Source organism: Talpa europaea (assembly GCF_964194135.1).
Source record: "Talpa europaea genome assembly, chromosome: 6".
NCBI lineage: Eukaryota > Metazoa > Chordata > Mammalia > Eulipotyphla > Talpidae > Talpa > Talpa europaea.
In genome coordinates this window covers 45737682-45764923 of record NC_140072.1, presented here as the reverse complement: position 1 = coordinate 45764923, position 27242 = coordinate 45737682, and the positions used below count along the sequence as shown (strand labels likewise).

Below are 27242 nucleotides of genomic sequence, written 5' to 3'. Positions count from 1 at the left end.
CCTCTCACCCCTGTATCTCTGGCCTCCACCCCAGTTCTTATATGCATAAATAAATAAAAATGATCTTAAAATGAATCTTTTTTTTTTTTTTTAATAGAGGCATTTATTTATTTATTTATTTATTTGTTTGTTTGTTTGGTTTGTTTATACATGCACTGGGTACAGTCAGAAGCGCAGGAGGGTGAGAGAATTCACCAGAGCCAGAGCGGGGAGCAGAGCAGGCAGAAGGACCGAGGTACACTGCTGAGGGGAGCAGCGGGCGGCAGGAGAGGTCTGCGCGCCATGTGGGACCGGCGCCGCAGAGGCTGCGGGCAGCTCCGCAACCCAGCGCTCAACCGCTGCGCCACCGGGGAGGCCCTTAAAATGAATCTTAAAAAAACAAGAATTTCGTAACTCAGAAACTCTCCATGCCATGATTTTAACTTTTTTCCAATAGTTTCTGTAAAAGAGAAAACATAGTGGAGATCAGAAGAGGAAGAAGTTAACTTCAGTGGGGAAATCCTGAGGGCTTCATGGAAACAGTGTCTTAAATATGAATAGTGTTTCCATAAGTAGTGATAAGTGAAGTGGGATATTCACTTATCAAGAGAAAGTTTTACTTGAACAAAGATATAAAAGGGGTGGTGTGTCCGTGGAAGGGCATGTGATTTGGTGTGATTGAGGAGCTGCGGGCTGAGTCTATGGGAGGTAAGTTTCAAAAAGCAGATTGAGATTGGAATGTCAACCTAAGGAATTTGGGCTTTATCCTGAGGGCAGGATAGAGCGTAGGCAAATCTGTGTTTTAATTTTGTTGTTTTTTAAAATCTTTTATTTTTTTAAAAAAATATTTTGTTTATGCATATAAGAACTGGGGTGTAGGCCAGAGGTGCAGGGCTGAGGGTGGGGGTGAACGTAAGAGTATTCACCAGAGACAGAGTAGGGAGCAGAATAGGTGGATTAACTGAAATACACTGCTGAGGGGAGCAGCAGGCGAGACAGGAGAGGTCTGCTGAGCCATGTGGGATAGCTCCCTGGCCAGGGATCGAACTCTTGCTGCAGTGGCTGGTGATAGGTTCATAGTGCGGAGACTTCACCCCTTGCACCACCATGGAGGCCCCAAATCTGTATTTTGGATAGATAACAAGCGGCCCCATGAGGAATGGATAGGAAAAGGTCAGTTTGGAGATGGCTGGAAGTGTCTGGAGGAAAAATCATGCCAGCGTTACTGAGGAAACAAGAGCTGGTATGATAAGAAGGGAGTGGATATGAGAAACATATCTGAAATAAAATTAAGGTTATTTTGCAATGTGTGTGTAGGATGGCTTTGGAGTTCCTAGCTTGTGTGACTAGTACGATGGGAGTACTACCCAGGAGGAAGAACATGGGGAAAAATAAAAGGTTTGGTTTTAGCTGTTGGAGGTGCCTGTGGACTCTCCAGGGCACTGGAGAGATAATAATGGTAATTGAGAGAGAGGTCAGGGCTGGAGATACAGATTTGGAGATTGTCTGGAAATGGTTGTTAAAACCATAAAGGCATTGACGCCATGGTAGTCCTTTCCTATTTCTGTTTAGCCTGCAAGAACAGCAGGGAAGGCCATGGGGGGAAAATACCATACCCATTTTAAATGAGGAAAAGACAGATTTTTTTTTTTAAATATGTGGACAGGTTGTATTTCAGAGCACAGGCCCAGAAGAGTGTTTGCTGTCCTTGAGGTGACCTCTTAGTGCCCAGAACAAAAAAAAAAAAAAAAAATGTCATAGGAAACAGGAACTAAGATGCCTGGCTCGTGGTTAAACGGATGGTCAGAAGCAAGGGGTGCTTGGTTTTGTGGCAGTTCTGGACCTAAATTTGAGTTACACCATGTTTCAGCAGTAAGTAACTAATCAGACTCTAACAACTTGCATTTTTTTAATACTTTCTTTGTTCCTCAACCCCATAAATACTGCCCCAAACCCCATCCTCCAGGAAACTGATTTAAGAGCCTTGCCGGTCTCCTGCCAGCTAACTTTACATTTAACTATTTGTTTTCTCAAAAGCCAGTTTGATCCCAGGCCAGGGAGCTGACCCACATGTCCCGGCAGACCTCACCTGTCTTGCCCGTTGCTCCCCTCAGCAGTGTATTTCAGTAAATCTGCCTGATCTGCTCCCCACTCTGTCTCTGGTGAATCTTCTCACCCCCCCACCCACCCTGCACCTCTCAGTTACACTCCAGTTCTTATATGCATAAATTAATAAAAATAAATCTTTAAAAAGATAAGAGTTGGTGCCATGGTTGTTGGTTTCTTTAGCATGCAGCAGTGAGTCCATGTTCAGCAACAACATTGCACTTCCCTAGGTAACCAGGGTTTCTCAACCTGGGTTGTTTTGACATTTTGGTCTGAATAATTCTTTGAGGTGTGTGTATGAGGTGCTTTCCTTTGCATTGTACGAAATTTAGCATACTTGACCTCTACCACTAGATGCCAGTAGCAATGTCCCTACCCCAGTTTGACCACAAAATGTCTCCACATTGTCACAAGTGCCCTCTGGAGGCAAAACCAGTAATGGGGTTTGGAGACAAAAGGGACCTTGCAATAGCCAAGAGCTTTAAGATCTTTCAGGGAGCAATTCCAATTGGGCCTCCTGAATAAGCAATTTCATTGTTCTCTAACCTTCTCCCTGAGGGGTACAGGTATACACTGCCCTCTTGGGCCATAAATTAGAAGACTGGGATAATAAGTTTGCCTGTTTCCTGTTTGCTTTGCAGTCTGTAATATTCCTCCTCCTTTATTTTCTCATTCTGACTCCTTTATCATTTTTTTTTAAGATTCAACACCTTGCGCCACCAGGGAGGCCCTATCATTTTTTTTTAAAGATTTATTTTATTTTTATACAAGAGCTGGGTTATAGGCCAGAGTCACTGGAGGGTGAGAGGATTCACCAGAGACAGAGCGGGGAACATAACAGACAGACGGACCGAAGGCACTGTTGAGGGGAGCAGTGGGCGAGACAGGAGAGGTCTGCCACACCATGTGGGTATCTCCCTGGCCGGTGGGGAATCGAATCCGCGCTGCAGAGGCTGCTTACAGCTTCACAGTGCTGTGTTCAACCCGCTGCACCACCAGTGAGGCCCTCCTTTATCATTTTTATAGTGCTTCAGTAGAAATATAGACACATATAACTAGGTCAATTAATTCTAATATAGTCCTGCAAAGGAATTTTCTTTTTTTAAAAAAAGATTTATTTATTTATGCATACAAAAGCTGGGGTGCAGGCTAGGGGTGCAGACAAGGGGCGGGGGTTGTGTGAGAGAAAGGATTCACCAGAGACAGAGTGGGAAGCAGAACAGGCAGATTGACTGAAATACACTGCTGAGAGGAGCAGCAGGCCAGACAGGAGAGGTCTGCTGGGCCATGTGGGTCACCTTCCTGGCCAGGGATCGAAATCATGCTGCAGTAGCTGTGGATTGCTTCATAGTGCTGACGCTTAACCCCTTGTGCCACCAGGGAGGCCCCGCAATTTTCATTCTTATTCCTATTTTGCAGATAAGGAATCTAAAACTCCCAGAGGAAAGTTACTTGCCCAAGACTACACAACCAAGGAATAGGAGAGTTGATCCCTCAAGTCTTTGATCCGCCAGAGACTGAGAACACTCTTCACACCATGATCACTTCTTTGGCAGCAATGCCTACCATCATGCATCTTCTCTTCACAAAGTTACTGAAGCTACATTTTCACTGGGATCAAGCCTCCCTTGATGACAAAGGAATCAATGACTCTGTTCCTCTTCTACCTTGCCCATAGATCCATTTCTGCACTAGTATATTGTCTGGTGCTTTCCTTGCTCCATGTCTCCACTTGGAGCGTGTTATCACAGTGGTCTTCTAACGATAGGTAACATTGCAAACACTGTAATGTTTGCGCAAGTAAGGCCACATTCCACATGATCAGATGAAGGCGAACAGGCCTCAGGCCCAAGTGTCAGCATTTAGGATCACCCTGCTCATGATCCCCAGATCTAGGCCAAAGGTTAACTTCTTCTTGGACATCAATGTATATTCAAGGCTGGCAGTGGCATACATAGGGGATAATATTTCATTAAAAATTAGAATAAAGTGGCCCAAAATACTATGGCGGTCCAAAATTTATTAGAGCTTTTAAAAAAGTATTTGTTAAACAAGTTGACATTTTCACCTTGAAACTATTACTTTGGGATGAGACAGGAATGTTTGTTCCCTTCTGCATGTCCCTGTTATTGTTCTTCTGTCTTGATAAACACTATCCGGGAAGAGTGAATTTTCTCTGGCTTGCAGCCAGGTTGGTGGAAAAATCCTTTGCCCTGGACCCCCTCTTTGACCCAAAGGGCAGTCTTCTGACCACATTTCTCTTTGAGTTCACCAGTCCAGGGTGGCCCCTGAAGGGAAATGCCAGGTTGGTGAACTCTGGAAGGAAAGGAGGGGCTGGTGAGGCATCATTTCCTGATTCACACAGGGGAAGGTACTTGGCTCCAAGCACTGTGCTGTCCTTTTATTCTTCACCCCCACCCTTCCAGGTCAGCATTAGCACTTGTAAAACCCAAAGAGATGAAGAGGTTCACTCAGGATCACAGGGCTAGTAACCCAGAGTTTTCTGACAACAGTGTCCAAGACTATAGCGTTCCAGACACTGAGGGCTTTAGTGCTTTCTGCCGGCCACCAACCTCTAAGCAAGTGCTGTCCAGCAAGAAAAATTCATGTCTGTGTCCTGTTTCTATGTGAACTAGGTCTGCAGGGTTCTTAGGGCGGATTATACTGTCTAGGAATTGAAGACAGATATTCAGAAGGTAAAGAGCACAAGACGGCTGTGCTTAGCATAGCAGAGGGCCAGTCTCAATGCCGGATCACACTTCTCTTGCAGACGCTTTAGTAGACTCTCGGCGCCCGGCAGCCTGTGGCTTTAAGTCGAAACTCTCCTCCGGGAGGAGGCTGGAGGGCCCTGGCGGGTGCCAGCCTACCTGAGAGAACCTGCGTGAGGTGTGGCCGGCTCGGGATGCGAGGTGGGCGGAGGGCGGGCTGAAACTTGGAGCAAGCAGGAAGTGAGCCGAGGGCCGCCTGGGAGGAAACAGACTGGCCCAGTTCGGCTGCTGACAGGTCCCGGCCGCTCGGAGACATGGTGAGCGAACTGGGAACTGGGAAGGGGCCGCTTTAACGAGGGGCCCGCGGGGGCTGAGGGCTGGGTTTCAGGAAAGGAAATGTCAAACAGTAAAGTTAGACGGCGCGGGGGAGAGGGGACGGCTCTTACTGCGGGCTCTTTTTGACAACTTGGCTGCAAATAGCAGTGAGCTGTCCGGAGCGGGTGTTCCTGCCTCCCTCCCTCCGTCTGTCCGTGCCCGTCCGCTGACCTCTGTGCTGTCCCAGAGCTAGACTTCCGTAGAGGTAGGGGATCCGAATTCCTGGCGAAGAACTGCCCAGCCGCCCATCACCTCCTCCTCCTCCCGCCGGGCGGTGCTGTGACATTCTTGGTCAGCGCCTCTGCTGTTCCCAGCGCAGATTCTAGGCCGAGGCAGGGACTCTTCCCCCTGTGCTCGGCTTTTGATCCCCAAAGAAGCCAAGAGGATTTGCCTCTCCACCGAGTTGGAGGAATCCATTGCTCTCCATTAACATGAGGAAGAGAACTAAGGGTTTGTACAAGTACCACAAGTTAGTTCTCTCTCATAACACAGTCTTCACCCACAGCCCTGGCCTGTTTTCGGAGGCCCAGTGGGTCAGGAGGGGAGGAGCTTGATAATGTTTTTCCCTCCCTATTCAAAAACTTTATCTAGAGGCCTGGGGACGAGGCATCAGCCTGGGAGGACTTGTCCTCCACTTCCCCCAACGTCCACGCTGCTGTTTTTATTTAATATCTGCACAAGCAGGCTGTGGCTTGGTGCCTGTACATGGGGGGAAAGCAGAAGTTTGTGGCCCAGTGAGTTGGTTCTCTCCCCTGGGACCCAGTGGGGGTTTTGGAGCCTAATTGCTGTTGGATCACAGCAACTTCGCTGCTCTGGGCCAGAGGTGAGCGTGTTCTGCTGACCAGCACAGACACTTTTAATGAGGACCTTGTGGGATCAGGCAAGCGGGGCTGGCTCTTGGAGCTAGTAAATACAGTGGTGGAGTTCTGTGTAGTGAAGTGCCAGCTGGGCTGTCTTCTCCCACCCCCTCTGAGAAGCAAGGGGGTGAGGGGAGGGTTTCGAGAGGGACTTCTTTTCCTCATCAGGGGCCCTGAGAAGCTGAAAAGGAGTTTGATCTAGTCTGTTTAGTGTCAGCTCTCACCTTCTGAGGCTTAACAATGCATTTATTTTTGATTACATGAGTAATACATGAAAACATTCTCTTGTAAACATTCAAGCATTACAGAAGTTAAAGTTCACATTGGGCCTTCCCCTTCTCCGGGGCTATGAGGCTGAGTGTTTGGGTTCCTCCACCACTTGCCTAATTAACCCCCCCACATTGCTGCCCAGGAGGAGGCCAGTGGAGGTGGAGGAAATGACCGTGTGCGGGACCTGCAGAACGAGGTGGAGGGAGTCAAGAATATTATGACCCAGAATGTGGAACGGATCCTGGCCAGAGGAGAAAACTTGGATCATCTCCGCAACAAGACAGAGGACCTGGAGGCCACAGTGAGATGGGGAAACTGGGAGCTAGAGGGAGAGAAGGAGGGAAGGTTGTTCAGGGTTTGGAGGGCAGTGGTGGGGGGGACAAAATGAACAGGAGGGAGGTCGACTGCCATTTCTTTGTCTTTTCACCCATTTTGGGAATTGGTGTGAGCAGAGTCCCCACTGCTGATGCTGCTCTACTCTACTGATTGGAGCTGGAGCCCAGGGATTGGGTTAGGGGTTGGGAGCTGACCCATGGAAGCATTTTTCGAGACAGATAGATAGCTCATTCACTCCAGGCGTTCTTGAGTTTCTCTACCATGAAACTGATTTTTTCCCTCTGAAGGCTGCCCTTAATCATTTGGATCTGACCTCTCCTGGGGCAAAAAAATGCGGGCTCTGGGAAAATTCTCCAAGAATCTTCTCCAGGAATTATTAGGCAGGGGATGGAAAACTGCTAGAGACTTGCTGAGTTGGCTGTAAAAGGAAGCTGAGAAGAGCAGTGAACTTCTTGGATCCTAGGGTCCTCTGCTAGCTAAAGGCTAGAATAATATCTCCCATACCTCTTACCAGAACCCATTCTCTCTCTCTAGCCAGGAACTGAGTCAGCTGCTCGGGGAGGTAGCAACTATTAAGATCAACAAAGCCTAAGTGTCAGGCTCCACATCAGTGGAGAGAGACTGGCTGTGGCTAAGTCCTGTGTGGTATCATGGGTATAGCTCCTTTGTCTCCCTGACACCTAGTATTTTTTATCCACAGCCTAATCTGGGGGCATGGTCCAGGTGTTATAGAGCAGCCCCGATATTGAACGGGTTCCTGGCTGTGGGTCCTCACCCGCGCCCTTAAAAGGGACTTATTAAGACATCCTTTTCCCCCTAACAGAGGGACACTTAATTCTTACAACTTGAGTTGCAAAAAGAAGAACAGTTTTCTTTACCTCCAACCCCCATACTACCTGGGTCCTCCTCCAGTCTCAGGAGTCCCCATGGGGACCACAAGGAATGCGGAGTCAGGGAGACATGGCCGCCTGGAGCCTGCACCCCTTGGCCCCAGTGCTACCCTTTCAAGGGCAGGTTGTGCTGCTGGTGTCACAGCCCTGGGGGTGAGCTGTGTAGGAGATCCCCTATGGTATGCAACAGTGCCTGGGGACGAAGTGTAGGGGGCAGGCAGAGGCCTGAGAGTCCTCCCACATGCAGGTGGAGATCTCCCCGGAACCCGGGAATTCTAAGTTTGAACTTGGTCCATAAAATTGTTCTGAAGGCACATTGGTGAAGGTAGGAGGGCAAAGCATTTTAACTGCTGAAAGCTATGGCACGTGGGCTTGTTGTGCTGTTGTCTCAGCGGGGTCCCTAGATCACTCTGTCTTGTCCCGGCAGTCTGAGCACTTCAAGACCACGTCGCAGAAGGTGGCGCGCAAGTTCTGGTGGAGGAATGTGAAGATGATCGTGCTCATCTGCGTCATCGTCTTTATCGTCGTTCTGTTCATCATTCTTTTTGCCACTGGCACCATCTGAGTAACTTAGGGATTTCCCCCTGACCCCCCCCACCAGCCTGGGGGCACCTCCACGTGGGTGTCCAGAGGGCTCTGTCCTGTCCTTCTCCATGGGGAACACTGCTTGATCCTCCTGCCCCTCACTCTGAGACCCTCCCTGTCACATTGCCTGCCCCAGACAGCACTTTGGTCCCCAGGAGAGAGCCGGACTGTGGCAATGTTTCCCGGGTCCTGGGGTTGGTGGAGACCCAGAGGGCCCAGCCTGTGCCTGGGGAGCTGCTGGAGGCTGGTGGGCAATAAAGATCTTTTAGTCTGCCTACACATGTGAGGTGCTTTCTCACTCTCCGTTTTGCCTTTGGCCCTTCCAGTTCTTTGCTCCCTGAGGATACCTTCTGACTGGGCTCTCCCATTTGAGGCCCATGTTTTGAGAGGGGTGGAGAGCCTGGGTTTGGAGAAGAAACATGGAGCCTCCCTGTATTTCTTTATGCCTCCTCTTGTTCCATTCACAGTCACAGGTCTCAAGAACAAGAATTTTCTCAGAATCTTGACATGCATCATTTCAGGGAGATAGGCAAGACTCCTGAGTGCCACCCTTGGGTCTTGCCACAGTCCTGCATTACTCTTCTGCTGGTCCTGCTAGGCAAGACATGAAGCTGACCTGGTTGGAGTATAAAGGAATCTGGTTAAGGAACTCCTGCTTCTTCCATCATCTCTATATCTTTTCTGTGGCCCCATTGTAGTCTAGAGTGGGGGTGAGGTGGTATTAGGAGGAATTGGACTGCTTTTCCTTCTCTTGTGGTTCCACAAGTTCTATTTGTCTCTTGTCTGCCCCTGCCCTTCTGGAACTTAGCGGTGCTTCTGGGTCTCAGCTCTCCTGAGGGGGCAAGCATCTCTCCCCCTTGTCCTGTGGCTGGCATAGTCACTGTCACAGGACAGGGCCTGTAGCCATCCTTTCCCTCCATGTACAATGGGCCTCTCTGTCTCTGGGCCTCCCTCCTCCCCACCAGGTTCCACTGTCATTGTCACACTTTCCAGTGCCCAATCTGCCTTGGTTGGGGGAAGGGTTTTATCATCTCTGCCCCTATTTCCTCCATATGCAGTCTAGAATGGAAACAATGCATTTTTGGGGAGAGAGCAAGAAAGGGACTGGTTGGGAGACAGGATTTGGAACTAGTACTGGTAAGTCAGGTTCTGGACTCATGCTCTGATATCTGGGGAGGGAGGAGGAAAGCACAGAAGAGACCCTGGCCATCCTCTCTCTCCTCGGTCCAATCCCAGACTCTCAGTCCAAGGAAGTGCAGTGAAACCTCTTCCTTGGAACCCACACTGGCCAGGGAGGGGGTTGTGTCTGTGCTTACAGGGACTAAGTCACAGGGAGCGAAACCCTCACCCCTTTCCTCAAGATAGGCCATATTTGAGATGTTGGGGTTGGTAAGGGGTGAGGTGCAGAACAAATGGCTGGTGACTTCTGGCAAATTCAGCTCAGAAAAGCTCTGAAGGGTTAGTAGACACACTAGCCCCACCCACCCTTTGATGAAGGTGCAGGGTCAGAGCAGAGCAGGGTTGCAGTTGCTCTTCTGGTGAAGAGGGAAATGCAGATAGGCTAAAGCTGGCACCTCCTCCATGGGGGCCCATTTTCTTTCTTTCTTTTTTTAAAAAGATTTATTTATGCATACTAGAACTGGGGTGTAAGCCAGAGGTGCAGGGGTGGGGAGTGAGAGGATTCACCAGAAAGAGTGGGGAGCGGAACAGGCCCATCTACTGAAAATACACTGCTGAGGGGAGCAGTGGGAGAGACAGGAGAGGTCTGCTTGTGCCATGTGGTATCTCCCTGGCTGGCCAGGGATGGAACTTGTTCTGCAGTGGCTGGCTATAGCTTGCTAGTGCTGAGACTTTAACCCCTGTGCCACCGGGGAGGCTCCCTCATTTTCTTTCATAATTAAGGGGAAATTCACACACTGTGCAAGTGACCATTTTTAAGTGTATGATTCAGTAGTACATTCACAATGTTTTGCAACTACCACCTCTTTTTAGTTTCAAAACATTTTTTGATGGGCCCGTTCAGCCTAGTCCAGTGTCAGACAATTGCACCCACACAGATGCTTGTTGAATGAATTATAACTCCGCAGTTAAACCCCATCTATGCCATCTCGTATGCAGCCCCAGAAAGTACCCCGAGTCTGCTTTAGAGCCCACTCCACTGTGCCCAGTTCATAGACTGGGCCTCCGTGGTGTGGTCAGCGTGCAGACCTGGCGCCAGTTTGCGCAGGCTTAGCCCCCAATTCTTGAGGCTGGGGAAGCTCGACGGCGGCGGCTGGGGAGGAGTCGTCGTACCGACACCGGTTGCGGACGTCGGACGCTTTCGATTTGACTCGGTCTCGGTGGCGGCTGGGAGCAGGCGCGCCCCCCGCCCTCGGGCCGGCCCCGCCCCTCCGCTTCCTCCCGGGTCTCTGGCACCGCGGCCGCTCCCGCGGGCAGAGGAGCCGGAGAGGGCGAGGCGACAGCAGCCGAGATGGTGAGGGTTCCCGGGCGGCGCGAGGCAGCGGGGCGGTGAGCAAAGAGGGGGCTTGGGGGTGCGAGGCAGGAGTCTGGTGTCCCACGGCGGGGGCGCCCTGCCGGGCCCACCGCACCAGTCCCGGGCGAGGTGACGCTGCCAGGAGCAGCGTGCAGAGCGGGAAAGAAGGTGCTACCTGCGTCCAGTGAGGCCGCCCCCCTCAAGGTGAACGGGTGTCGGACTTATCTCTTCCCTGGAGCAAAGTGGTACCGCTTCTGAGTTGCCCCTGGGCTGAGATTCCGGTGGCGAACATTTACCGGGTCTGTGACCCTGGCAAGCCTCTTAACCTCCGTGAGCCTCCTTTTCCGCCTCTGTGAAGTGGGGTCAGCACATCCCAGCCTTGCTGGGTCCTTGTCTGGTTAAAGGAGATATAATGGCTCTCAGAACCTGCCCTAAGAAATGGTAGGTAATGTGATGACCTCTTGAGCCCTTCCTGGAGCTGTGAGGAGCCAAGCCCGACTAGGGACTTGGAAACCTGAGCAGATAGGACGCTAGAGGCGGTGCCAGCCTTACAACAGGGTGTTACAGGGCAAACTCCTTCAGCCTTTAGAAAGAGAAAGAAAAGATGTTTACTACATAAGTTCCACTAACGTTATAGTGTGCCTCCTGCTTAACACCTTCCTAGCGACATAACCCTGAGTTGAGTCATCCCCCACTCCTGCTGCAGGCTGGGGTCTTTTTTTTCTTTTTTTTTTTTAAGATTTATTTATTTATGCATACAAGAGCTGGGTACAGTCCAGAGATGCAGGGGGTGAGAGGATTCACCAGAGACAGAGTGGGGAGCAGAACAGGCAGGCAGACTGAAACACACTGATGAGGGGAGCAGTAGGCGAGACAGGAGAGGTCTGCTGCGTCATGTGGGTTGCTCCCTAGCCTGCCGGCGATGGAACTTGTGCTGTAGAGGCTGCGGATTGCTTCATAGTGCGGTGCTTAACCCCTTGTGCCACCACGGAGGCCCCAGGCTGGGGTCTTTGACCTCACTTGCCATCTCTAAAGCAGGAACTGCTGGTGTCAGTTGTCCCTCCCTCCCCACCCCTTGGACTCCCGGGAAGATGTGCCTGTCAGGAAGCAGAGGTGTGATGATGAAGCCTGACTAAGGGTCGGGATGCGGGGATGGCTTCGTCTCCAGGGAACTGGAGGCAGGAAGAGGAAGTGAGGCAGGAAGGTAGCGCTGAGCTCTAAGACCACACCAGGAAACGAGGGAGGCTCTGAGAACAGACCAAACTCCAAGCCCATTTCCCATCATTAGGGCCATGGGATCCTTAGGGCTGAGTGGGCTTCTGTCTGGCCCTGAGTACCTGGGAAAGAGAGGACACTCCTAAAGTAAAGGCTGAGACCAGAATACTTTATTGGGGGGTACTGGAAAACTCTCGGACTCTCACAGGTCCATTTGAGGCAACTAGTGGATCAGAGCCTGGAGGGGGTGCAATGATCCCTCTCCCCACCCATCTCCTAGTCCCATCCCTTTGTTTCTTCTTCCACTCCTGCTCCGTTCTCTGTCTCCAAGTCATTGCCTTCCTATTTCTCAATCCCACTCCCTACCTGCTGCTTCTTCCTTTCCTTTCGCTTCTCCTCCTCTTCGGTCACTCATTCGACCATTGTTTCTTTGGCCTGTCCTTTGTGCCAGATGTGGTGACGGGTATAGGGGCTAGAGTAGGAACAAAGCTGTGATGGAAAAGATGGAAATTGAATGAGCGATGAGTTGAATTCATGAGTGATGAGTTGAATTCATTCTTGTAGATGGTCCTTTCATTCACTGTCTAAAGAGTTTGTGTTTTGAGTCACGAGCCTCAAGTTCCATTGAAAGCAAGAATCAAATGATCTGGTGAGTCTTTAGCTAGCCAGCTCAAGCATTTGACCTCTCTTTACCTACATCCAGTTTAGCACAGGAGTTAAGAATATGATGCTTGCTGTCTACACGAGCTCGACCTCCCAGATCTTCAACTCCTTGGCTGTGTGATCTTAGACAGGTGATTTAGCCCCTCTGAGCCCCAGTTTCTTACAACACTTGGATAATAGCACTGTTCTCAATGGATTGTTGGGAGGATTAAATGAGATAAAGTGAACAAACAACTAGCAGCATAGCGCTTAGCACAGAGTGTGTGCCCCTGAGTGATGCCGGTTATTTTGTCAAGATGTGAAACCTCTACTAGTGGTGGGCTAGCAAAGATTGCGAGAAATTCTGTATTAAGTTAGAAACAATGAAGTGCACAAGTTTGCAATAAGGAAGAGCTTACTTGGCTGTGTATTTTGTAAAAATAGCTAAGAGGTTTTATTGACGACGATTGTTAGTTCTTGGGATCTGACTGCCAAAAAAAAATCTTAGGGAAATTTCGGCTATAACAATAATAGTAGCTATTGTATTTTTTTTTTTTAAGCTCAGGAGGATTTATTAGTGATAGAAACAGCCCTTGCCTGCAAAGGGAGGGGGATCAGAAGCTATTGTTTCTTAGCATTTATTATGTGTCAGTTATTGTACTAAGCACTTTATGTGGTCACATACCTTAGCTAACATTATGGTGGATAGTATTTTATTGTCAACACTTTACAGTTGAAGAAGTGGAAGGTCGGCGGAAATGTTATGTCCTCACTCTTCAGCCACTTAGCTGGTGAGTGACAGGCAGGGCTGCAGTGTTTTTGGTTTCTGAGCTCAGGTGAGTGCTGATCCCACAGGGAGCTGACACACCTGGTCTCTGCCCAGGTCCATCTGATGAGGACAACGTTGATCGCCGGAAGAAGGTTTCTCAGGCTCTAAACAAGAGAGACCGGAGACAGGAGCATGGGGGGTTGGGGAGGAGTTGACAGCTTTGTTTTCAAAAGTATTTGGCCTGGAAAAACCTGAGTGAAGATTTGAGCTTTAAAGGAGGGATATTCTGTACAGCGGGCAATGGTCTGTCAAGAACATTTCCTGCGTAACTGTCACCCGGTGTGCCAATGACACTGCTGCTCCCTTCCCCCTGGCTCAAAACCTCAAGCCCTGAAGGCCCTTAGCAGGGCTCGAAGTGCCTTTGTCACCCCTCCTTCCTTGCTACACTCTTTGTTCCCACCTTGCCTGGTGGGCATCTCCTCACACTCTTGCACATGGCACTCTTCCAGCCCTCTGGCCGCTGCTGTCCTGTGTGTTCTCACTTCCAGCCGAGCTGGTCTATTGCCAATAGAGAAATGATCCTCAGGCACCTCTCCAGTGTTGCCCTTGGCTCAGAAACCTGCACTAGCTCTTATTCTATCCCTCCCTCCAAGTGAGCTTTCTCTTCTTGACATTTACTACTTTTTCCTGCATCTTCATCTTTAACCACGGCTTGGCTCTGCATGGTCCCAAGTGTGTGCCCGTTTCTCTGTACTGGGAACACTCCAGTTGTATCCCATCCTTCCAGGGCTCATCCTACCTTGTCCGCCACAGCTCTCAGGAATCACCCTCTCTTTGGGTGGCTCCTGCACTCGCTATTGTATCTCACAGTGTCGGTCTTTACCCTTTTCTAATTGTATCATGTATGTCTCTTTCCCCCAGTTGATAGAGATCTCCTCAAGAATAGGCGCAGTTCATTCAGAAAATATTTACCAGGCATGCCCTGTGTGGCAGGCACTGTGCTGAGGTCACTGTGACAGAGGCAGCATGACCCCCGCCCTAGGTCGGATTCCCACATGCACACCCCATCATCCCTTTTCTCACCATGTCCGCAGAGACCTGTGCATATAGTGTCCTTTTCCCTCTGAATGAGCGGGGCAAGGAGGGCTCAAGATTTGAGCCTGAGGCCTCTGGGTTTCCTGGAGCTAATGTGTTCTTTTAGGCCTGGACCATTTTGGCTGTGGACAGGCCTGGCTCTGCAGTGGGGAAAGAGCCTGTAGATTGCAGCGGGAGGCACAGCCAGCTCTCCTGGAGAATGTGACCCCAAGTCACCCCATGTTGGAGAATGAGATAACAACAGCTGTAGCGTTTGGAGCAGAACAAACTCTTACCCAGTGTCCCACTTGGTCTTTTGCAGTGATCTGCATTTTTGAATCTTTGTCCATTCCTAAGGTTTTGCCTTGGACTCTAAGTGTGGGGATACCTTGAACTTTTTTTTTTTTTTTGGAGACTCCAAATAATAGAGGCTTATTGAATAGCATAGTGTTAACAATATCAGTGATGATGGTTGAGTTAGGAAAAGGTAGAGAAGAGTGTGGCTTCCCTGCTATCTTATTCCTCCTCCTTCCCCACTTACTGTTCCCCCTGTCGTGGCTTGCCTGCCTTCTCTTAAAGAAGGCAGGAAAGGTTGCTTTTCTAGCTCATGGGTAAATATTGACCTATTTCAGTGTCAGATGCCTGCTTCTCTAAAGTTCTGCTCAGCTAGATAAACACACTGGGATAACATCTCTTGAATGTAAGAGTTGCTTTTGCGTAGGTTATAATGTAATTGACCCACCCTCCTAGGCCTTGCAATGTCAGCACCACAGTGACTTCTCAGGCCCCACAGTGGCAGGTAAAGGTAGGAAACTCCCCCTGCCCTTTTTCTGGGAGCCTGAGTTCCAACTGGGCAGTTGAGACTCACACAGTAGGAATGCTTGGAGGTTGTGTGCAAGGCAGCTGCAAGGATCTTGAAGGCGGATTCTTGTCTGAGTAGGAGGTGGCCCTCTGTGACCACCAGGTCCCTTCCCTTTCTCTGGTTTGAAGTGGAATTTAGTCAAGTGCCAAAATGTCTGTTATAAACAATAGGCAATATGGGCTGGCAGGAAAGGGAGCTTGGCTGATGCTCTGTGGGAAGGAGACGAGAATAGGGATGGGCTGTGGGGGACTCGCCTGGGAGGAAGGAGTTTCTGTGGTTTATTAATCTGCTAGTATTCATCTCCCTGACATGTCCCTGGACCTGCTCCTACGCATCTAGTTCTCTACAAAGGCCTCCTGCCTTGGATCGCTCTTAGGTGCATGCACCCAAAGCCCAGTTCCTTTTTTGCTTGTGACCACATTTTTCTCCCTCCTCCCTATGTTCTCAACATTCCCAACCCCAGCCTGGACACCGCACCTCCCTTCCCAGCCCTCTGATATGAGCTCAGTTCTTTTGTCAGGTGAGGCTGCCCATGCTGGGAAATCCAAGGTGTCATCTCTGTGAGTTGGAGCCCAGTGAAGATCCTGGCTGGCTGGAAGGCTGGAGGCCAGAGACCTGAGGCCAGGAAGGCTGAGATTCAGTTCCCAGGCAGACAGGGTATTGGCTTTGAACATTGATGTGGGGAACAGGTCAGGCCAGGAGGCAGAACTGGTCTGACCAATCAGGGGTCTGAGATCTGAGGATGTGGAGTGAGGGAGAGCTGAACTTGGGTGTGTGTGTGTGTGTGTTGGGGGGGGCAAGGGAGATCTTGGTTAGGCAGAAATTATGACATTGGCTGCTCCAGAATTACCTTCCTGTCTAGATTTCCTTCCTGTCTGACTTCTAGACAAGTAGCTAGGTTCCCTTTGCTGCTGCCTTATGCCAGGGGAAGTCACAGGGCAGGTGTGCATGGGGTAGAAGTCATGCCAGAACAAGTGAGCTTTGTGGGAGGATGGTCTCTGCAAAGGTCCCACTCTGATTGAAAACTGAGGTGCTAGAAGCATGGGAATGCCTTGCACCTACCTTGATGGGCAGGGGGAGGAAACTTGAGACTAAAGGTGAGTAACACTCACCCAGGGAAGATGCTCTTTCTCTTACTCATATACGGCATGTACACAAGCAGGGTGGGGGGTGAGGAGGCCTCTAGGTCTCAGGACCAGATGAGGATCAGGTGGGGGTTTCATGCAGCCCTGACCTTGGGCTTCGTGCCCAGGCAGGGAAAGAGTTGGAGTTGTGCCAGCGGCAGGCGGAAGAGGTGACGGAAATCATGCTGAACAACTTCGACAAGGTTCTGGAGCGTGATGGAAAACTCTCAGAGCTGGAGCAGCGTTCAGACCAACTCCTGGACATGGTGTGAGGCCTGGGGAAGCAGGGAGGGGCTAGGAGGAGCCCTCGGGGAGAACTCTCAGGCTGTGCTCAGGGGCTCTAGGCCCTGGTTAGGGCTTGAGGCTGACACGAGTATCAGTGTGGGGCTGCTGGGTTTCTTGAAGCATCCCCTAGCTTAGATAGGCAATGGGTAAACTTTGTGAAGTAGAAGTCCTTGCTTTGAAGATGTGGACCTTCCTAAAGGTTGGGGAGAGGGATTATTAACTGGGGGTGAGCCAGGTAAGGCTGCAAGTCAAGGGCTACACCAGTGTCTGAAACCAGGAGTAAGATTGGGAGGGCCCCAGGGAAGCTCCAGAAGGGGAGTGGACAGGACACAGAGGATATGGGAGGAAACCAGGCCCTGCTGGGACAGTGTTGGGAGGAGCTGTCTCTGAAGCTTTCGGGGGGACCACTAACTCCCACCCTGTGTCTGGGGGTGTCCACAGAGCTCAGTCTTCAGCAAGACAACCAAGACCCTGGCCCAGAAGAAGCGTGGGGAGAACATCCGTTGCCGGATCTACTTGGGACTGGTGATGGGCGGTTGCCTGCTCATCATCCTGATTGTGCTACTGGTCATCTTTGTCCCACAGAGCAAGGACTCCAGTCCCCCATTGGCCCAGGATGCAGGTGCTGAGTCAGGGCCTTGAGACTGAAAAAGCTGGGCCTAGAGAAGAGGCTAAATGGCTGCACTGGCCAGCTCTGGTCTCCAGAGAACGCTGGTGTTTGTGCCCATCTGAGCTACCCCAGTGAGGGCCAGAGGGCAGCCTTGACACATGCACCTTTGCATGTTCCATCACACCATAGACTTGCCCTTGAGGGTAGCCCACTGTTCTGCACTGGCCATGCCAGGCCAGCCCCACCTGGAGCTCAGTAAACGCTGCTGTTTGGTTAAAAGCTGCTGTATGGTTAAAGGCTGGTGTTTGTGTGTGTGTGTATGTGTGTGTGAGAGAGAGAGGAGAGATCTACAGGTTGGTTCATCCTGCTCTCTTCTACCCCTGGGGTTGCTTAGTAAGCCATCACCTGAACAACTCTATCCCTGGCTGGTTGGGGGGGTGGGGGTGGCGCTTCTGTGTCTTTCCCTAGCCTATCCAACTCTATACGAACAGATCTTTCTGGAGTACAGGTATAAAGACACAACCAACCCTAAACCAGGCCCTGAGTCTGTTTCCCTGAGGATGGAGTCTGTTATTTTTCTGATGTCTTGGGGGCGCTCAGAGGACCAATGGGATGACAAAGAGAAAAACACTTCAAAGATTTTTATATCTGGAGGCTCTCACCTTCAGATAGACTTTTCTCCCTCTGAACACCTCTTCTTCCCCAATTTCTTCGCCCATATTTTCCCTCAAGCATTATTCCAGATTGCAGATGAGGCAGATGGCAGTGAATGAGAAATGCTTCTGTGGTTCTGTAACACAGAGTTAAAGTGATGCGTGGAGTTTTCCCTGTAGGAAATAATTCAGGCCTTTCAGAGCTCCAGGGCCACACAGGGACCGAAAGACAGTGCCTTTTGGGCCACAGCAAAGCTCACTGGGTAATTAACGTCAGGAAAGAAGGCAAGAAGGCCCAACCAAGACTGGAAGCAGGGCGGCCTCTGCCTGGGCTACTAAACAGCATCTCAAACTCAAGTGTGGGTAGGAAGAGGGATTCAAGATCAGGTGTATAACAGAAGCAGTTCCTTGTTAGGTTGAGTGAGGGCTACTGACAGGAAACAAGAACAAACACACTGATTGTGTGGTGCTTTCCCCCTCACCGAGCTTGTTCTTCCACTGTGTCCATTACTGGCTTCCTTTTCTGGGAAAGAGCTAGGGGAAGCACCTGCTCTTAGAGGTCATGTGACCTCCAGGACTCACGTTTTACATATGTAAAGATAGGACCATTGTGGGGACTATTTATAATGCAATCGTTCTAAATGCCCAATCATCCAAATCATTTAGTATCTCACATTAGACTCACCTGTAGAACTTAAAAAAAAAAAAAAATACCACGTCCAGGCTTAGATTAGAATCCTTAAGGGTATGACTCTGGTTTCTGTTTTTCTTAAAGTTGCAACCCCTCTGGGTAGATAGGTGTACAAACGACTTATTTAAGTCAAGCCACTAGTTGTCCATAATCTAGGGAGAGGTGGAGCAACAGTCCGAAGGTCACAAAGTTGCAGGTAATGCTCCAGATTTACTGACGGGGATCTTTCCATTCTCGGTTGGAGAGGTTTACCCCACCCTTTATTATTGCGTCTAACACAGAAGAGCAGGAACTTTTTGTTTATTGATTGATTTATTTTTTTGAGGGCCAGGGAATCAAGCGCAAACTCCGGGACTAACGAGAGCGCAGCGGGTGCAGAATTGCCCGGCAGGGGCCAGAGCAGAGAGCGGCAAGAGCCCTGACTCCAGGCTCTTCCTCTAGACTCAGAGGCTCTGGGCCAGAGCATCCTTCTAAGATGCTTCTAGCATTCGAACTCCCGAGGCCCTCTGGGCCTCCGAGCAAGCTGAGATCCCTATCACCCTATCAGGCTTCTCAGGGCTTTCACGAGATCCACAAGTCACTGCTCCCAGGCAGACGCCCGAACGAGTATTTCCTGACCGCCTCGGCCTCCGCCATTGGCGCTAGCCCGCGGTCACCTGACTCTCTCGAGCCTACGAGGCGGGCGGGACGAACACTTCCGCTCTCGGGGCCAAACGCCTCGGTGCGCCCGCCCTTCGGCCGCGCTGCTTGGCCGTCCTCTCTCAGCCGGCCAGTTAATTGGCCGACGCCGGGAGGGCGCAGTCCAGGGCGGAGGGCCGTGTCGGGCTGCCGGCAGCCATGGCGTCCTATTTCGATGAACACGACTGTGAGCCGTTGAACTCCGAACAGGAGACCCGAACCAACATGCTGCTGGAGCTCGCACGGTGGGTGCGCGGCGCTGGGAGGCGGGCCTGGGCAGCGGGTTTCTTGACCCGGGACTGCCTGGAGGGGGCGGGTTATCTGGGACAGCGGATTCTGGGGCGGACGGATGAAGTCGATCGGCGGCGATGTTGGGGGGAGGTCGATAATTTGGATGGACCGTGGTTGGGCACGGGCAAGGGGATTTTGGGGAGACGAGCCGGACAAAAAAGATTCTGGGGGGCGAAGGACAGTGGGCTTTAGGTGTGGAAAGGGAGCCCGGGGGGCGGGGTAGAGGCCGAGTGGGTGTGAGTAGGTTGATTCCTTAGGAACATCGTCCACGGAAGCCGACACTGTCCCTTGGAATCTGGCCTTACCAGGTCACACCTGCAAGCCTGAGTAACTTCTCCGAGCCTGTTGCTTATTTGTAAAATGGGAATAAACAGCTTGCGTGCTGGGGTTGTTTGTGAGCAGCTGTAGATCATTTCCTCACTTTGCTTTTCGCTAGTGAGCATTATTAAAGGGTAGCTGTTATTACTTAGACTAGCCAGACAAGGTGTTTATCTCTTAAGGCTTAGTGTACTGCAGGGGCAAAAAGGTGGGGTTTTCTTTGGTCTCGAACTTGTGTCCTTCTTCCCAGGTCACTTTTCAATAGGATGGATTTTGAAGACTTGGGGTTGGTAGTAGATTGGGATCACCACCTGCCACCACCTGCTGCCAAGACTGTGGTTGAGAACCTCCCCAGGACAGTCATCAGGGGCTCTCAGGCTGGTAAGACAGCAATTCCACTGTTTGCTACAAGTCTGCCAGACCCAACCCCTCCCCAAGTTAGACTGTGGTCTGACCTTCAGTTTTCCAGGTTGGGGCAAGAGTGGCCTCCAGGAGTGGGAGCTGGGAGGTAGGGTCTGTGATAGCTCTCCTGATCAGCACTCCCTCCTAAAGAGCTCAAGTGCCCCGTGTGTCTTTTGGAATTTGAGGAGGAGGAGACTGCCATTGAGATGCCTTGCCATCACCTCTTCCATTCCAACTGCATTCTACCCTGGCTAAGCAAGGTACTTACTGCTTCCTTTCTCCCAGCTCTTACCCTGCCCCTGGTCTAGTTGTCAAGCCTCTTTCTGCTTAGGGAGAAGGGAGAAGAGAGATGCAAATTGGGAGCAGGGAAGGGAAGGTAGTTTATGAAGACCAGACCCAGACTAGACACTGCCCTGCTTTTTCCCAGACAAATTCCTGCCCCCTGTGCCGCCATGAATTGCCCACTGATGATGACACTTATGAGGAGCACAGACGAGATAAGGTAGGAGCTGGTGGTAAGTGGAGGGGATCATAATGGGGCTTCCTCAGTGCCTGTCCTTGGTGTTCTCAGTCCCCACTTCAGCAGGCCTGGGTGGCTCTCAGGTGCTGGTTCTGGCTCTGGCTGCCTTCCCAGTGACTTTGGTGAGGGCCAAGAGCCTTGGCAATGCAGATGGTAAGGACCTGAAAATGGTAAAAGCTGGTTCCGTGTTAGCTGTCCCATCCACAGGCCTTGAGGAATGGCACTTGTCCTCTTTCCTTTAGGCTCGAAAGCTACAGCAGAAGCATCGACTCGAGAACCTCCATGGAGCAATGTACACATGAGGTGCCTGGGTTTGTGTGCTGGTCCTCTACAACATCTTCCTTTTACACCTTAAATCCTCATTAAAGATTTCTTTACCCACCCCAAAGCTGCATTGATCACAGACCTGGGCAAGGGCTCTGCATCCTCCACTAGGTTCCTATTGCTATTGGAGAAGGTGGCCCTGAGGTGCAGAAAGCACCAGTTTATCCTCCCTGCCAAGCATGCTGGCTTGTCTGAACTTAGGGTGGTGGAGCCCAGGTCAAGAACCTGGCCATTGAACCAGCCAGGTTTGGGCCTTTGTGTTAGTGGTTGGAAAGCAAAATGTGTCAGGGTTTGGTATCTAGTAGCTACTCAAAGATGATAAAGAAAAACTAGCCCGAGTGCCCCTTGTCCTGCAAATTTTTAGTCAGCCTTGGGATCCCAGGGACTCTCTTTAGCTCCACTGCAAAAATTGCTTCTAACATTTTAAATTTGCTCTGTGCATCTTGCCTAACAGGCCTCTCTAAGACTCAAAGTTCAAACCAGAGTCTGACCAGGAAAGGAAATAGGAAATGATCAGACCAGGTCAGTTCTTTAGACTGTCCAAGGCCCAGAAAGGGCTTCAGGCCCTTGGGGTTATTTGGATAGCACCTAGTGTCTTTTGTTCAAAGAGCAGTAGACACTCACAACTCTCCCTGGGGGCAGAGGCTTCCCCCCCATCTTTTGCCTAGGGAAAGTCACCCTGGATCAGGCCCTTTCTGACTCTCCAGAACAGAACACAAACATGCAAATTAGAATTCTTTTAATAGATATATAAAAAAAAGTACTAAAATACCCATGTGGTTCTGCTGTGTTTTTTGCCCTAAAGAATGAAAGGGGCAGAGTGAAGAAGTAAGCTCCCAGTGCAGCACAGTGAGCCCAAAGTGGGCTTCATGAAGACAAGGGAGTGCTCAGCGCCCCCTCCACCCCCTTCTCTATCCCTTGCTATTCCCAGCCCCCAGTGACTGCAGCAGGAAACCCCAGTGGTCTGACCTCGGCACTGGGGAGTAGAAGGCACCTGAAGGACTGGCTGAGTGAATGAGGATGTGACCTTTAAACATAAAAATAACACTGTGGTGTGGGGGAGCAGGTCGTGCACAGGTGGGTGCCAGGGCCCGCTCCTCTATGGCACAGGTGGGTGTGGGATGGCCACTCCTCCGGGAGTGAGGATGTCTGGATCCCAACTGAATACTTTTCTCAAGTTGTTTTTGGTACAAAATAAATGCAAAGAAGATAAGAGTTGGGGAGCTTTAGAGGCAGGGCAGGCCACCCACCCTAGACCTCAGATCATGGCGATGCTCTCAGGGGCACAGTTGAGGTGCGTGGAGGTGCTGCTGCTTCCAGAGGACTTGCAGGCCCGGCCAGGGGCAGGCTGCAGCGCTGCCACCAGTGTCTCTGAGGTGACTGCCCCAAACTCATAGCTGAAGGTGCCGTAGAAAACGAGAATGTCGATGACAAACACCCACTCGCACAGGGCTGCCCCGTGCTGCAGCTGAGAACTCTCGTGGATAAAGAAGACACCACCTGGAAGAGGCTAAGGAAATGTTCAGTAGGATGTGTGGGAGCCTGCAAGCCCCTCTGCCTTCCCAGAGAGCTGGGCTGGAGCAAAGGACGAGGGCTCATCGCCCTGAAGGATGCTGTGCAGTGTTATCTGCTCAGTAAGGTGTGGCCCCCACCCCCCTTGGGTGGGAGAAGGGCTGGGCTAGAGGATAAGTTCCTGGCTGCTCTGTCCCGGAAGGATACTGAGGACCAACGTGACAAAGGCGATGACTGCCAGCACAATCCGCAGGTAGGCCACAGCCAGGTCCTGGGGAGTGGTGGTGCCATGGTAGGAGAGGGCACAGTGCAGGCAGACAAAGAGTAGTCCAGCAGAGAAGGCCACGCCAGTTCCAATGTAGTGCAGAGACTTGGCATGATCCACCTGGGCCCAGAGAGAGGGGCTGGTCTGTGAAGCAGCTCTCTCTACCCCTTTACCCGCTTCACCCCACTTCTGTCCCGCTTTCTCCCTTTACCCCCCTTTCCCTCCCAGCCCCTGCTCCCATCCCCAGCCTTAAGGGGCTGCCCCTGCAGCTCAGGTCAATCCTTGGGAGACTGAGGACCCTCGTAGACTCTAGTGTAGCCACTGTAGTGAGGCACTATTGGGAGAGGTGGGCACATGGGAGTTTTTTTTTAAAAAAAGTACTGGATGACCAAGAATACACCCTACCAACTCTCCAGAATGAAGTCATTCTACTCTACCAAGTAAAGACAGATTCAGCGCTTTAACTGTTGGCCAATCTAGACTTTGTTCATTTTCTTTTAAGAAACCTGAAGACATAAACATGTTTCTAAAGTGAAGACCATTCTAGCTTTCTAAGTGGCCAAACCAGTTTATGCCTAAAGGGCATGTCGGTGACTATGTAGAAAGGGAAACGTGCTTACATTTACCCACGTTCCTCCAACCTCCCTCCCCCGGCAGAAGGATGGGCAGGCAGTGCACCTGGAAGTTGCCGACCACCACGAGGCCTGCGGTATTGGTACAGCCTGTGATGAGTGCTGTGGTGTTAAGCCAAGAGTGACGACTCTGCTCCAGGAGCTGCCCGTAGCGTAGAAGGCAGATCAGAGCCACTGGGGAAAGAGGGTATGGGTGCGGTCAAGTGTCTTCTTCCTGCCTGCTCTGCCACAACAGCCTGCCAGCTCCACCCCCAGATGCTCTGAGGGGCGGAGGGGAATAGAGAGGTGGTAAACAGTTTCTCCAGACAGTGGCCAGCAGGGTGGCTGTGTGGGGGTGAGCATTTGGCCTTCAAGGAAGAAAAGTGGCCCTCTCACCTTAGCTCTTGGTGGGGCAGGTTATGCTGAGCAAGGGCTTCTGGACCTTTCTGGGGAGCTGGTGGGGTGGTGGGATGGCAAAGGGGGCTGAGAGCACAACTCACCCATGAAGGCACCTACGTTGCCGATGAGGCTGAAGAGGCAGCTCTCTGGGGGATATGTGCCGCACTTGCTGAGAGGACGAGAAGGAGGAGCAAGGACAGAGTGAGAGAGGTAGAAGCCCCAGGAGGTCCCATTCTAGTCAACCTCCTCTCTCTTGCTTTATCTGCCTACTCCTTAGCAGGCAAGCCACTGATTTATGAGAAGGGCCAGTGTTGCTCACAGTGTTGGCTCGAAGGTGGGTCATCCCACCCTCCAGAGCCGAGCGCATGTGTTGAGTGGTAAGGGAGTGCTCAGGTCTGCTTGGCAGACCCTGAGGCTCCTTGGACTTCATGGTCTGACCTTCCTTGAACCAGAACTCAGGCTGCGCAATCAGAGGGCTGGAGCTGAAATCCAGTGCCTCCAATTACTACCTAGAAGACCTGGACGAATGACATAACTCTGGGGTTTCAGATTCCTTGCCTATAAAATGGTGAAAATAATAGCTGCCTCCACTCTGGGAGGAGAAATGACATGCACGTAAAGTGTGCAGCACAGTGCCGTGCAGACAGTCATTGTCAAGTAGAGTTATTATATGCCCTCGACGTAATTATTCTTCCCAGGGTGCGAGGACAGGCCTTTACTGGGGGGCTAGGTTTGGACTCCCACAGGACCTTGGGTCTCCCCAGTGCGCCCAGTTTCTGCGCCTCACCTGATGAGGGGTACATCATCCAGAGTGCAGCATGTCTTCGGGCCCCCTTGCTCAGTGGGGTCAGGAGAGCAGGACTCGTTGTAGGACCTGGCAGGCAGGATACAGAGTAGACTGGGGGAAAGGGTTCCCCGGGGCCCCTGACCTGTAGCGTCAGGCCTCTCTGAGACTACGCTCCCAAACTTCCCCTGGCAGTGGCTGAAGAGCCCACTTCCCAAGGCCCGGCTGAGGCAGAAGCCCAAGGGGTGAAGGGATGGTGGAAGCAGGTAGGTGGGCACAAAGCCATGCCTGGGGAGGGGCAGGCGCTGCCAATGTCAGAGAAGAGCAGTGAGGCCCAGGGTGTCCATCTGGCTTGCAGCAGCCCTGGCCCAAGAGGGAACAGAGATGAAGGGAGCTTTAGAGTGAGGCTGTCTGCAGAGCGCACCATACCAGTTCTCCACGGGGCACACGTGGCGGTTCATCACGGCCATGGCATACCTATGGGAACACAGCTGTCACTCTGCCTGTAGACCCCTCCCAGCCTTCCCCCACTGATTCTTTTTTCTTGATTCTGATCCCATCAACATCAGTGTTCTGGCTGGCACTCATGTGGGCTGGCTTGGAGGCTTGACACACCAGAACAGCACGGCCCCCAACTAGAGGACCTTTGGAAGTTACCCTGACTAGAAAAAGTATGTGCATTGGGGCTACCCTGCTGATGAGCAGTGGTGCTAGCTTGTCCCATGAGGCTGTGTGCCCAGTCACCAGGCCAGGCTTTGGAGACAGCCTCAGTGACCCTGGGTTCCACCCTGGATCCTGCAACAGACGGGACTGTGTGTGCCATCAAGCTCCTGTCGGATCTTGGATGGCGGGTTCAATCTGAGCCTGGGCCCATTTTGTACCCTAGTTGTCTTTAACCCTCCCCCTCTTTACTTACACAGTCCATAGGCCAGTGATGGAGAATGCTGACAGGCTGACAGGAAGGAGGATCCAGGCGGTCATGAGGGAGGGAAGCCAGGATGGTGGTGGTGTGGGGGAGAGGACAAGAGATGGGTGGGGGAAAGGGGGCGGGTCCGGCTACCTTAAGAAATTTCTCCAAAACCATCAGCTGCCCTGGCCTGGTGGAGAGAGACAGATCAAAGTCCAAGGTCCAGTGACTGACCATAGCGGGGGCGAGAGGTGGGGGGAAGGTGAGGAGGGCTTGGTAGTCAACACAGATTTCGAGCTCCCGCTGGGGTTCCAAGCGCCCAAACTTTGTGCTGAGTCCACGCCGGAACGTAGACACCCCCTCTGACATCCAGCGGGGGCTTCCGCGTTCCACCAGAATACCACGGGAGTGACCAGGGCCATAAATCTGGAGAGGGAACCACCACCCTGGCCTGCGGGACCCGGGCTGGGAGAGGGGCTGGGGTTTGGACAGTCACGCCAAGGAAAGCCAGGGAGCGGGTCCGGTCCCCCGGGTCAGCCGCAGGCAACCGCCTGACCACCCGCGCCCAGGGAAAGTGGCGGGTTCACGCTGGGAGCTCAGCCCGTTCTCTATCCGCGTGCGCGCGGGGACCCCGATTTGGGCTTGGAGCCCATCGCCAGGGAGCCCCCCAGGACCCGAACTCTCCCTCCAGTCCCCAAAGTGATCTCTGGAGGTCCCGGGAAAGGGGCCCAGTACGCACCTCTCCGAAGTGCCCCGTCGCCGCCTGGCCCCGCTCAGCCCCCTCGTGGCGCCGTCTCCAGCTGCGGCCCTCGGAGCAGCCCAGAGAGGTTTAAAGGGCCGAGCGGCCCCGCCCCTGGCCCCAGGCCGCGCCGCGCCGCCCGCCGGGACGTGAAGTCCACAAGGCTCGGGTCCCGGCGCGCGCGCCCTGCCAGAGACTACAAATCCCGAGCCCCTGCGCCGGCGTCACGGTGGAAATGTGGGCGGCTCCTCAATTTCGGGGGGGACCTGAGCGCCGGGGGTTTGTGGCCAGGAACCCGAGCTGAAGCTGACACTGGAAATGCCAAAAGGATGGTCCGGTCACCCCTGTTCCTGCGGTGGAAGCTTCGGGAGGCGGGAAGCTCTGGGGGCTACACAGCCTTTCAACCCCATGTGATTGTCATGGTGCACTAGGCTGGAGGAGCCTCCTTTCGCCGCTGGGCACTTTTTGCAGCCGAGATCCCTGGACAGTGATGCTTAGGTGAACCTCCTTCAGTGTGGTGGCCTGTGCCTGCCCCAGGTGAAGGCGAGGCGGATCCCGCGGGAAGCGAGCATAAATCCTGATTGTTGCTTTTAAGAAATTCAAGCGCCCAGGATTTGGCTTATGCTATTCATCAGATACCTTTTATTTTCAAGGGTACAAGTACACAGAGTACTGTCCAGAAGTCAGTGTCCATTTCCCGACTGCTGTACACTTGAAACAATGCTGCAAAGACCCATGGACAGACATTCCAAGCGCGCACACACACGCGTGTATACACAGACACCCACACACACAGAGCCCAGTGTGGGTGAGCAAGAGATAAGGCAGCAGACTGGGACAAGGAATCAGGATAGTTTGGGAATAAATTACCCCAACTCAGTCAAAATTTAAGGCCCAGAGCATTACTAGCCATTCTTTTCCTGATTAAAAGGGTGGGGATACTCCTTTTACATACCAGAAGTGTGCCTGGCACTTTAAAAGGCAGCCC

General features: G+C 51.9%; 4 protein-coding genes across 4 annotated transcripts; 3 read left to right on the top strand and 1 right to left on the bottom strand.

The window, feature by feature from the left end:
- Positions 1 to 5599: 5599 nt before the first annotated feature.
- VAMP8 (vesicle associated membrane protein 8) lies at positions 5600 to 8375 on the top strand (the record flags this gene model as incomplete). The annotated part of the gene is made up of 4 exons (XM_084234820.1): positions 5600 to 5637; positions 5853 to 5991; positions 6438 to 6596; positions 7949 to 8375. 4 exons carry the CDS (start codon positions 5600 to 5602, stop codon positions 8084 to 8086), a joined length of 474 nt encoding a protein of 157 aa, XP_084090946.1. The 3' UTR covers positions 8087 to 8375.
- A 2186-nt stretch (positions 8376 to 10561) lies between these two features.
- VAMP5 (vesicle associated membrane protein 5) lies at positions 10562 to 17399 on the top strand. The gene is made up of 3 exons (XM_084235550.1): positions 10562 to 10579; positions 16394 to 16531; positions 16992 to 17399. The coding sequence occupies exons 1-3, from the start codon at positions 10577 to 10579 to the stop codon at positions 17190 to 17192; spliced, it is 342 nt and encodes a 113-aa protein (XP_084091676.1). The 5' UTR covers positions 10562 to 10576; the 3' UTR covers positions 17193 to 17399.
- Positions 17400 to 19298: 1899 nt separating this feature from the next.
- On the top strand, positions 19299 to 21075 carry RNF181 (ring finger protein 181). The gene is made up of 5 exons (XM_084234959.1): positions 19299 to 19427; positions 20042 to 20172; positions 20344 to 20453; positions 20621 to 20695; positions 20956 to 21075. Exons 1-5 carry the CDS (start codon positions 19342 to 19344, stop codon positions 21013 to 21015), a joined length of 462 nt encoding a protein of 153 aa, XP_084091085.1. The 5' UTR covers positions 19299 to 19341; the 3' UTR covers positions 21016 to 21075.
- A 1220-nt stretch (positions 21076 to 22295) lies between these two features.
- TMEM150A (transmembrane protein 150A) lies at positions 22296 to 25589 on the bottom strand (the record flags this gene model as incomplete). Its single annotated transcript, XM_084234690.1, has 7 exons — positions 22296 to 22537; positions 22757 to 22934; positions 23493 to 23620; positions 23926 to 23993; positions 24612 to 24698; positions 25038 to 25085; positions 25525 to 25589. The coding sequence occupies 7 exons, from the start codon at positions 25587 to 25589 to the stop codon at positions 22296 to 22298; spliced, it is 816 nt and encodes a 271-aa protein (XP_084090816.1).
- Positions 25590 to 27242: the final 1653 nt, after the last annotated feature.